This window comes from Chelonia mydas, chromosome 8, assembly GCF_015237465.2.
Source record: "Chelonia mydas isolate rCheMyd1 chromosome 8, rCheMyd1.pri.v2, whole genome shotgun sequence".
NCBI lineage: Eukaryota > Metazoa > Chordata > Testudines > Cheloniidae > Chelonia > Chelonia mydas.
In genome coordinates this window covers 28720745-28733245 of record NC_057854.1, presented here as the reverse complement: position 1 = coordinate 28733245, position 12501 = coordinate 28720745, and the positions used below count along the sequence as shown (strand labels likewise).

Below are 12501 nucleotides of genomic sequence, written 5' to 3'. Positions count from 1 at the left end.
AAAATTCTTCTTTTAAGAGCCTGATTGATTTTTCATTGTTCTTAAGATCCAAGGGTTTGGGTCTGTGTTCACCTGTACCAATTGGTGAGGATTATTATCAAGCCTTCCCCAGGAAAGAGGGTGTAGGGCTTGGGGGGATATTTTGGGGGAAGACATCTCCAAGTGGTCTCTTTCCCTGTTCTTTGTTTAAAACACTTGGTGGTGGCAGCATACTGTTCAAGGACAAGGCAAAGTTTGTACCTTGGGAAAGTTTTTAACCTAAGCTGGTAAGAATAAGCTTAGGGGGTCTTTCATGCAGGTCCCCACATCCGTACCCTAGAGTTCAGAGTGGGGAAGGAACCTTGACAATCCTCCTAGTAGAGATGAACATTTCAATGAAACTGAAAGGCAGCAAAATTAAAATTGCTTAAACAACTTTTAATGTAATCCAGAATTAGCCTGTAGAACTCATTGACACAAGATATAATTGAGGAAAATTTCTCAGCAGGATTTTAAAAGGTTTGGTCATTTATGTGGATAATGAGAACATCTAGAGCACGCAGCTATGTTAGGGTAATCCTCTGGTGGGTTGCCAGACAGTTTGTTTACATTTGCATGGCCGCTCGCAGCTCCCAGTGGCCGTGGTTCACCGTTCCCGGCCAATGGGTGCTGCGGGAAGTGGCGCGGACTGCAGGGACATGGGAGCTGTGGGCGACCATGCAAATGTAAACAAACTGTCTGGTGGCCTGCCAGTGGATTACCCTGACAGGCCACATGCATCCCGTGGGCCACAGGTTGCCCACCACTGATCTAAAGTTTACAGTAATAAGGATTAAAAAAAACCCAATGTTTTGGAAGGGATACAAATCATCTCTTTTTCAGGGCATTAGCCAGCCTCTAACTGATTGGGTTAGGAAGAAACTTTGCCTTTTGGGGGGGTTCAATGCATATTCTTCTGAAGCAGCTGGTACAGACCCCTTTCAGACAGAACAGTGAATTAAGTGGCCACTAGTCTGATCTGGTATAGCAATTATATTCTTAAATGCATAGACGGTACTACAGACATATCTGGATAGAAAGGGAAATCAGTGTGTTCTGATGACATAAACATGAGTGGTTTGGAATGTCAAAGCCCAGAGAAGTAGGTGTGTGCTACCTGAATATTTCCAACACTGTGCTAAGGTATAACATTTTACATGAAAACTTACGAAATATACTAAAATTGTTTTGCCATCCGTACATGTTATTTCAGAAAATAAATATAGTGTGGCAATTTGCTGAGGTTAGACTAAGTCAGCATCCAGCAGAGGAAGAGGTGCAGTCAGGCCCAGCACTCACACAGACAGACCCAGAGAACAGTAGGAAGTGGGTTGAAAGGAAAAGAGAAAATAGGCAGTGTGAGTGGACAGGAAGAGGTGGCTGGAAGACCACTTATATAGAAAATGAGGACAGGGAATCTTCATAAAATTGACTGCTCAGCTACAAAGCAGGAGATAACACTCCAGTCATCATACAGTTGACATATCTGTGAAATAAGATGAACATTTGAATCATTACTAGCTATTGACAATTGTTCCAAGGCCAGAGTTTCAGAAGCAGTCCTTGATTTTGCCTAACTTGAAATATCACATGGAGAATCTTTGGGTGGTGTGGAAGAGAAACAGCTAGCTCTACACTACTGCTCATCCAGCCCCATTGTAAGGAGTGCATGTGGATGGATTTGCTTGACAAGTATAATTACACAGCATTCAGGGAATTGCTATGAATGTGAGCACCAAACCATTCCTTGACAGCCCCAGGTTTCAGAGGAGCACACAGGTGGTAGATAGGCACATCTGACCATGTCCCTGTACCCTCCCACCACACACTGTCTGGCACAGCTGGGGATCTAGCATTAATTACATTTAATTACCTTACAGTTTGCTAATCCCCATACTGATCATTTGCCCACCTGAGATACTGGTGTCTCTCCTCTTCAGCCTGATTTAGTTTGAAGACAGATAAGCCAGAGAGAATAGGTAAGACACTGCCCTTGATATTAAAGGTCTGTCCTATCAGGAGCCAGCTGCAAAGAGTTAACTTTACTCCAAAACCAGTTACAAAAACAAGTTACAAATTGTTTTCCTGGTTGTATCATGATGCTGTTTCCCACTTGCTAGACAGTTTAATACTTACAGCTGATCTGAGAGCCCAGTTTGTGTTCCCAAACGTCATGTAGCTGCCTGTATTCCTGCTGGGCCAATTCAAGTCTCTGCTGTTTCACCTGGTAGATCTCTTTCTGAGCAGCGATTGCCTCTTGGGCCAGTATCAGATAGTCCTTCAGCATAATTTCCTGCTCCCGCCGCCATTGCACACGAGGGTCCTCTATCTGTGTGGATTCTTAGCAGAGATAAAAGTCCTTACTCAAAAGATGGACAGGATAATATCACTCAAGAGAAAACAAAGACACCAAGAGAAAAAGTGTGCCTAGCATCACCTCCTCTCACTTATGTCAGTATTTAGAATGAAACTTCCAAATCTTTTTTGTCTGCTAAGTGTCTAGCAATCTGCAGATCTAAAATGAAATTGGTTGAATTACTGTATAAAAATGGTAAATGGTAAAATAATAAGTGCTAGTTTCAGCAACAGATTCTAGTTATGCAAAAAGTTGTTGTGGAACAATTCCTATTCTTATTAATATTTTTTTTTAGATAAAATATTGAGGGCTTGAGACTTGAGACTGGGATGTGCTCTACTGGGGGCCATGATCTGTTCTAAATATGTAATTTATATATGCCACTTCACAAACCAAGGAAAACATTGTTACAGATACAACACTATCCATGTGACTTCCCTATAGTCACAGCAACAAAGATTGCAAAATAAAATGTTTGGCAGTGAAGAAGGACTAAGTCTGTAGTGGGGCAGCAGGGAGGAAATCAATATTTTAATCAGATTCTAAAAAAAATTACAAATACAGGATAATTAAGTCATTTAATGTAGCCAAGTGCATCCCTTTAAAGCCTGGTCCACACTTCAAACCCAGTTCAACTTTGCTACAAACTTTCAGGGTTGTGAAAAATCCACACCCTGAGCACTGTAGCTATGCCAACTTAGTCTTCAATGTAGAGCGGTGGCTCCCAAACTGGGGTTTGCAAAATGTTACAGGGGATTCTCAGGAAAAAATTCCCTAATGGCGGACAGAGCTGTCCCTAGGGATAGCATGGGGCCAGCAGCCTGGAGCCCCAGGACTTACAAGAGCTAAGCAGATCAAACCAAGCATATCTAAATCTCCTCAGTGTGATAAACTTCAAGACTCCTTGTAAGAAATGGAAAGGGAGGTGGATATTTTTTGCTGTTTTTAAAATTAAATAGGAAGCTAGTATTGTTTTAAAAATTATTATGAAGAACAAGTTTAAGCTTTATTGTAACATGCGTTGTTTGCCCGGACTGTTCAAGACCTGAATGCTTGTGTGGGAGGAACTCTTTGAGTTGGTTTCTTAAATACCTTCATGCTGTTTCATGTCTGATACTCCTTGATGAAACATAGGAGCCTTGTCTTCTAACAGGCTAATTCAAAGTGTTACAAGTGAGATCTACGAAAGTGAGATCTTGGAAGAGTGTTGCCATTTTCATAATGTAATAAAAATACTATAATGATTAATAATTAATAATAAATAGTGTGTAATAAGCATGTCATAAAAACAAATTTTATATTTCCAAGATCAGTGCTTTTATAATTTATACTCCGGTAAAGGAGAAAATCCCTGGAAATATTCATTTTTAGGAGGGGGTTCACAAGACTTGACATTTTAGTGAAAGGCGTTCACAGGTTGTTAAAGTTTGGGAACCACTGATGTAGAGGCAGCTAGGTCAATGGAACCTAGCTACCACTGTTCAAGGAAGTGTAGTTCCTACAACAATGGGAAAAAACCTTCCATATCTGTAGTCTACATCTATACCATGGCATTGTAGCAGTCGCGCCTCTACTATAGACATGGCCCAATTACGTTGTGTCATTAGTGCCTTGAGACAGGACTAAACTTGTATTTTCCCCATTTAAAGGATGTACAGCAGTATCATTCTACTCATTTTAAGACAAAGGAGCAAGGGGGAGAACTGTTATAAGGAAAATATTTTTTACATAATGGAACTGTCGCTATCCTGGACAGTTTAATGGACTCTGTGGGCTCCATTATTCCGATACAATGAATTCACAGCCTTCTATGAAGAAAAGTCACATAAGGGTCACTTAAGTTGCCACTCTTAATACAACTTATATTTTAATTCTATTATTTCATTTTCGTGGTGTGAGCGAGTGTTTCGAAATTTCTCATTTTTCTCTCAGCTCTACTGTATGTGCCATTGCCAATTTGAAATGCAAAAACAGGAGTTGCCATTATTCAGCTAACTTTAAATGCTCTAGGATGCCTGAACTGACAATGCTTGAATGAGGATGTCTAGTTACTATGTATTGAATAATTAATAAAAAGGGCCTGGTTGAAACCATCTGTGGGACATTAATCTGCATATTTTAAGAGTTTCTTTAAATATTTAGAAGAAACTGCCAGAGCTGAAGCTCAGAAGAGGTCTAAAGTCAGCCAGAATATTATCTTCATAGTTGGAAGATACAGGATCAAGAGAAGCACACCCATTTTGATGAAAACCCTAGATATACTTACAGCAGTTTAACCAAGGCCTCAAAACTGTTGGCATTACTCTACAAGGGGGACACAATTATGCTGGGGGAAAGCCTCCTAACACAGAATATCCCTCCAGTAATGTGTTTTTAAATAAGTGCTTGCTGTGCATGTGTAGCTAGAGACATGCAGCACACACATGGCAGTTTAAAGAAGTGAAAGTAATGCAATAACTGGCACAGCCTGAACATACAGGTTACAAAAACAATACAAACCAAAATCCCAAGAGACGCAGCAGTCTAGTTTAGACACAGCCTTTTCCCACAAAAGTTTAATATTGCTACCATTAGTGCAGGCAAGATGTGAGCCGCTGTGGGTCTGAAAAGCTGTTTTAAAATCACTTCTAAAACCAGTGGCTAGTTTCCACTATCTGAGGTCTGTCATCCACTCAAGGTGTGGGTGAGGCCATACACTGTTCCAGCAGGACATGAAAGCTGCTGAAGTGTTCCGGGTAACCTAAGAGTAGGGACAGAGAGAGGAGCAGTGTCTGGAATGCACAGCATCAGACAAGCAACAAGAATTTGAAAATCCCAGTGGCAGTGCTCCCAGCTAAATTTTAGCAATCCAAAAGCATTCTGATTCTCAGTGAATCACTCAGCTCTTCCTATTTGGAAAATTCACTTTGCTTTGTGTCCAAAGCCAGAAGGGCCAAATCTTCAGCAGAACACCCCAAGGAAGCTGTATGAAACTTCCCATGCATGTGACTTGCCCAAGATCATGTAGTAGGTCAGCACTGGAACCAGAATTAGAAACCACAGACTCCTGATTCGTGATTGCATGCTTAATACATTAAATCAGAATACCTCTGAGGAATACTATTTAACCTTAGAATCTTGGACTCCAAGTCCGTAAGTTGGGGATAATTTACCTACCCATAGCTACAACCTCTCACTGTATATTTTCAGAGACTACTTGTACTAAACATAATACCCCCATTTTGCACTTGGGGAACCGAGATACCACCACAATTCAGAAGTGTGAATTTGTGAGAAAGCAGCTGATTTTTCAAACACCAAAATTATGTTTGTTCAAAGTTTCATGAAACACATTATGAACTTCTAAAAAATTGGCAAAAATCTTTTTATAACGTGACAGCTGACAGGTATTCCCTTGGTGCTGTTTAAAAAACAGTTTGGGTTCTTCCCCAGCCCTCTTTAGCATATCTATATCGCATTTTTCAATGCAGTTCTTAGTTCAAGTGACCTTTGCAGATGTGAGCATGTGAACTGAAGCTGAACTAAAAAGTTTGCTTTCTCATGAGTAGTGTTAATACTGCCAAGGATTGCAAGGAGATTTCACCTACCCAAGAAGTAGATCAGTGTTCTTATCCCCTTTTTGCAGATTAGTAAACTGAGGCACGGGCAATGTGACTTTGCTATTAACTTGCTGTGTGACCAAGGAAAAGCTGGAGACTGAAAACCCAGGAGTTCTGATGTGCAATCCTGTGCATTGGCCACAAAACCACCTTGCCCCCTAGTTTTCTGCTCACATATACTCACCTTTCCCCTCACCATGGTCTCTAGTCCACTACCTTGTCCTCCCCGTTATTGCTGTAGTGGAGTTTCACACTCTCTACTTCTCAGTCTTCTGTCCCTGCATTTTTTTAAACCCTCTTGTCTCTGGCCATGCTGGGACCTGTGAATGCTCAGGACCAAACAGCAGCTATGCTGGCCATCTATTCTTCCCCACTTCCTGCATCAATGTGCTGCACTAAGAAGCCTGGCAGGGGTGAGGGAACCTGCAAAAGGGAAAAGGGAGGAAGCCCTGACAGCATCTGGTCATTGGAGGATGGGCTGAAAGGAGAACACTTCAGCTGACATAAAACACACCGTAAGGGCAAATGTGACTCATTCAGGTAAGTGATACTTGGCAGGAGACTAATACAGAAGATCAACTACGCAATTGTATAGGGAGACCACAATCTGTTCTCTCTTGCATCAGAGCATTTAATTCATCACAACTAGTAATCAAAGCATCAAGCTACATTCCCCCAGTTGCAGCACTAATTGAGCGCCAATTACAAAATATGCAATCATGATCAATAAAATTCAGGCACAGGGCTCGATTCATCCCAGTTGATGTGAGAAGGTGCCTTGAGACTGTCAGATGAAGAGATTATACAAGCACAAATTATTCTGTAATTTGTTGTTTTTTGCTTGTGTCTATCACTCAGTTCAGAGCTTGTTGTAATGGTTTCGTGTTTGAGGAATAAAGGCTCACTTTGTTAGCATCACTGTTTGGCAAGAGAATTTTGGCTTATCTCAAATGAAGCTCTGAAAAAAAGTTGTACTGCAGTCTGAGAAGTACGAAGTTGGGAAGTTCATTAATAATATACGATAGATATATAATATTCTGGGTATGCAATTCAGTTGAATTATGTTTACTTTATCTCAGATAGTAGGTTAGAAGTGTTCTCAGCTCATTTCATCTGACTGGTTGCTGGCATTAGATTTAATTTAGCTCTGTCCTTGGGTGTACTGCTTATAATTAGACTGAAATTTTTAAACCTGCTACCACACTGAAAATTCCTTCCCCTACAGGACAAAATGAAATAGTCCCTGGGGAGCGGGTATCACTTTGGTCTCTTCTCCAAATGATTCTGTAAGCAACCAACACAAGATGTGTCTGTTGATCAACCACAGAAAGCTGAATATGGTTTGATCTATAATGGTTATGAATAAAGCTGGTTTGGAAAATGGGGGTGGTGATTTTTCTCCCCTCCCCCCAATCAAAATTTGTTGATAAAGTTCCAAGCCAGTTCTAGTTCTGAGTAAGAAGATGCCACCAATGTACCTGCAATATTCTTTAAACTGTCTGGTGCCAAGTATCTGTGGGGTTTGCCATCCATGAGAAACCAAAGCTTTTAAGAGTAACAGTGGTCATTCAGGCCTCAATCCTTCAATTAGATTTGCATGAGCAGAGCTGCATTGAGTTCAATGAGGATATGCCAATGTGAATCAGACTGAAGTATCAGGAGCCCAATGCAGCTACAGAAAAGTATTGTCTACTTCAGGTTTATGGAGCAAGCAGAACAAGTATTTCCAACCAACTTCACTGAATGCCTTCTCTGCACTGAATAAAAAAGGCCACCATACTAAGACACTATATACATTTCTTTATAGTGTCTTAAAGACCATGCTAATTAGCAAGATTGGATGGTCAGTGGGAACATTTTTTGGAGTTTTCCCTGTCTGAAGAGTTTCTCTGATGAGTTCTTCTCTTAAGAGTCAGTGGTAAGAAATAGCTAGACAAAGCTGATTTGTATTCCTTCTAGAATCCTGCTGGGAAGATTAACAGAGCAACTCCTCTTGCAGTTTAATGACAGAATTGCCTTCAATACCTCTGCCTCTAATATCCCTGTCCAAAGTATTTCTCTGAGCATCTGTTAGCTGTGACAATCTGAATGAGTCAAAGCAAGTTAGTCTATTCCACAAAGCAAGGCCTACTTTTCTCTATATATGCTAGAGTAAAGTGATTTCATTTTGGGGGGGCGAAATCTAATTATTCTTATTTCTTTGCAAGAGCTGTGCCTTTCAGGGGGCTGATTCTAATACAACTCAAAAACACACTTACAATGACATTTCATATCAGCAGCCTTTGTAATATGTATTCAGTGTGACAAAGTTCCTGCTCTACCTTGGTGGGTCTTGCGCTTATTGGCGGATTTGCTCGCCTTGGAGCTTCACGGCAGCCCTCAGCGTGGCCGTTTTTCTGAATTCACAGTCCAGGTCGACTCCTCCTGTGTCTGACCAGGAGTTGGGAGGAACCCGGGCTTGCCCTCTACTCCGGGTTCCAGCCCAGGGCCCTGTGGAATGCAGCTGTCTAGAGTGCCTCCTGGAACAGCTGTGCGACAGCTACAACTCCCTGGGCTACTTCCCCATGGCCTCCTCCCAACACCTTCTTTATCCTCACCATAGGACCTTCCTCCTGGTGACTGATAATGCTTGTACACCTCAGTCCTCCAAAGTCCGCATTCTCACTCTCAGCTCCTAGTGCCTCTTGCTCCCAGCTCCTCACACACACACCACAAACTGAAGTGAGCTCCTTTTTAAAACCCAGGTGCCCTGATTAGCCTTCCTTAGTTGATTCTAGCAGCTTCTTGATTGGCTGCAGGTGTTCCAATCAGCCTGTCTTAATTATCTCCAGAAGGTTCCTGATTTTTCTGGAACATTCCCTGTTACCTTACTCAGGGAAAAGGGACCTACTTAGCCTGGGGCTAATATATCTGCCTTCTATTACTCTCCTATAGCCATCTGGCCCGACCCTGTCACACCAGCTACTGTACTTTGAAATAAATATGCACGTTTGCACTCAATTTCTCTGAAAGCCGTCTAAGCTTCTTGTAATGCACAATACTTTGGGCCCATGGAGCAGCCTTACCAAGAGGGCATCCAGAGGCTTAGCCTCTTAGTGCTGAGAATGAAACTGCATGAAAACTACAAATATTAACAATCTCAAGATGGTGTACCATTTTACTATATTCCAAATCTACTTTACTAGAAGTTTTGCTTCTGAAGAGAGAGAACGAAGAGCTGTATTAAGCAAACACCTCCCCCATACACTTACAGAACCCCTAGAAGTATTTAGAGACAATGGGTGAAATTCAGCCTTGTGTGGAGATAAGCACAAGGTCTTTGCACCATTTAAGTGCTTTGAGCTGACCCTCTGCACGGAGGTGAATTTCACCCAGAGAGTGGACTCCCGTCCTCAGCACCCAGGTCCTTTAGGAACTTGGTCTTTTCATCAGCTGGGGAGTGATAACCCATTTGTAGCAGATAGAGGCTGATGAACTGCAGAGGCCCAATTCTCCCCTTCACACTATGAATGCAACTCCTAAGGCAGGGGCAGGCAAACGTTTTGGCCTGAGGGCCACATTGGGTTTCCAAAATTGTATGGCGGGTCTGTTAGGGGAGGCTGTGTCTTCCCAAACAGCCAGGCATGGCCCAGCCCCCGCCTCCTAGCTGACTCCCCCCCACCCGCGCTTCTCACCCCTGACGGCTCCCCCGGGACTCCAGCCCCATCCAACCCACCCTGTCCCCTGACGGCCCCCCCGGGACTCCTACCCCATCCACCACCCCCGGACACCCCACCCCTGACTGTCCCCCGCCACCCAATCCAACCCCCCACCTCCTTCCTGACTGCCCCCCCCGGGATCCCTGCCCCATTCACACCCCTGCTCCCTGACCACCACCCCCAACTCCCCTACCCTCTATCCAACCCTCCCACCCCCACTCCCCCCCCCCCGCTCCCTGCCCCCTTAAGACACTGCCTGGAGCACCAGTGGCTGGCAGCGCTACAGCTGTGCCGCCCAGTGCACTGGGTCAGGCCGCGGCTCTGCAACTGCGCTGCCTGGCCGCCCGCAGCATTGCACCGGCAGCGTGGTGCGCTGAGCCTGCAGGGGAGGGAGGACAGCGGGGGAGGGGCTGGGACTAGCCTCCCAAGCCAGGAGCTCAGGGCCGGGCAGGAGGGTCCCGCAGGCCAGATGTGGCCCGCGGGCCGTAATTTGCCCACCTCTGTCGTAAGGAGATATTTGCATCCTGCAAGAGGGAGAATCCAGCTCCTGGAGATTTAGGTCTTCTGGGTGGAGTCAAGGTGCAGGGAGTGGTCTATTTGTGGTGATCATGTTGTTTGGCCATTGGAGCTTATTTCTAACATGCTATGATAATGTATGCATAATGAATCGGTAAATAAGTGGACTATACACAATAATATATTGCAAAACATATATCACTTACTGCTATTGTGGTCTACGTAATAAACTCCAACTTGAGGGTCATAAGCTTCTTCCCATCCTAATGGCAATTCATCACTAATGCAGTCAGCAAAGGTTAGTGGTTTAGTATACCTGAAAGGCAAAACAAAATTGATTTTACACACTAAATTTCCAGCTAAGTGCTTTAAAAATATATTAGCCCTTCTTGAAAAGATTCAATGGGAAAATAATGGAAGCCTACATTTTAAAGGTTTCATTTTTTTAGTGATCGTACACAAGTTGTTCTTTCTGTCTAAATTAACAGCAAGATTAATTCACTTTCTGACAAAATTCCCAGCCCTAGTCTGGTTCAGCCAGTACTCATTCAACAGGAGAACATTAAGAACTTTGCCAGAAACAGTTCTGCTCCCATAATTGAAAGACTGAAGACTCTTTGCGGGCGAGTCATGCATTCAAAAAAAAAAAAAATTGTAGACAAGTAGGAGCAAGATGAGAAATGTGAATTACAAAGTGTGAATAGTTAAAGCTGCATAATCAATAGTAAGGAGGTGAGGAATGTGGGACCATTTGCCATATGATGCCAGTCATTGCACGGCAATAAATTCTGTTTTACGAATGACATTAAATTAGATTAGTTTTACAAAAATGTGTAATACAACTAATTGAAAAGTGAAGTTCTTTTTATTCTTTTAAGCAGACAAATCTGAGGAACTGTCCAAGACTGAGATGTCAATAGAAATTTTGGAACAAATTGATAAATTGAACAGTAGTAAGTCACCAGGACCAGATGGTATTCACCCAAGAGTTCTGAAGAAACTCAAATATGAAACTGCAGAACTACTAACTGAGGTATGTAACCTATCACTTAAAATCGGCCTCTGTACCAGATGACTGGAGAATAGCTAATGTAATGCCAATTTTTTAAAAAGGCTCTAGAGGTGATACTAGCGATTACAGTATAAATATATACAATATCCCCACGATATGTTGGGAAAGAGTCAACATGGCTTTGTGAGGAAAATCATGCCTCACCAATATATTAGACGTCTTTGAGGGTGTCAACAAGCATGTGAACAAAGATGATCCAGTGGATATAGTGTACTTGGACTTTCAGAAAGCCTTTGACAAGGTCCCCATACCAAAGGCTCTTAAGCAAAGTAAGGAGTCATGGGATAAGAGGGAAAGTTCTCTCATGGATCAGTAGCTGGTTAAAATCTAACAGGAAACAAAGGACAGGAATAAAAGGTCAGTTTTCGTAATGGAGAGAGATAAATAGCAGGGTCCTCCAAGGATATGTATTGGGGCCTGTGCTGTTCAAAATGTTCACAAATGATCTGGAAAACAGGGTGAACAGTGAAGTGGCAAAATTTGCCAATGATACAAAATTATTCAAGACAGTTTAGTCCAAAGCAGACTGCAAAGAGTCACGAACAGAACCCACTAAACTGGGTGACTGAGCAACAAAATGGCAGATGAAATTCAGTGTCGATAAATGAAAAGTAATGCATGATGGAAAACATAATCCCAACTATACATACAAAATGAAGGGGTCTAAATTAGCTGTTATCACTCAAGAAAGAGATCTGAGAGTCATCGTGGGTAGTTTTTTGAAAACATCTGCTCAATGTGCAGCAGCAGGAAAAAAAGAAATAATGTTAGGAACCATCAGGAAAGAGACAGACAATTTAAATTCATGGTACACCCACATCTTGAGTACTGCGCACAGTTCTGGTCGCCCTATCTCAAAAAAGATACATTAGAACTGGAAAAAGTAGAGAGAAGGGCAACAAAAATTATTATGGGTATGAAACAGGTTCCAGATGAGGAGAGATTAAAAAGACTGGGACTGTTCAATTTAAAAAACAGACAGTTAAGGAGGAATATGACAGAGGTCTATAAAATCATGAATGGTATGGAGAAAGTGAACAGGGAAGTGTTATTTATCCCTTCACATAACACAAGAACCGGGGGGGTCACCCAATGACAATAATAGGCAGCAAGTTTAAAACAAACGCAAGGCAGTATTTTTTCACACAATGCATAGTCAACCTGTGGAACTCATTGTCATGGGATGTTGAGAAGGCCAAAAGTATAACTGGGTTCAAAAAAAGAATTAGAGAATTTAATGGA

The 12501-nt window shown here is 42.4% G+C and overlaps 1 protein-coding gene across 2 annotated transcripts in view; it reads right to left on the bottom strand.

Moving 5' to 3' along the window:
• Positions 1 to 12501, bottom strand: part of WWC1 (WW and C2 domain containing 1) — a 131031-nt gene that overhangs the window by 57615 nt on the left and 60915 nt on the right. For both annotated transcript variants that reach the window (XM_007071451.4, XM_037907894.2), the window contains exons 2-3: positions 10394 to 10503; positions 2155 to 2358 (exon numbers count right to left, since the gene is read on the bottom strand). In XM_007071451.4, coding sequence (XP_007071513.2) covers positions 2155 to 2358; positions 10394 to 10503 — 314 coding nt within the window. The remainder of the gene's footprint in view (positions 1 to 2154; positions 2359 to 10393; positions 10504 to 12501) is intronic.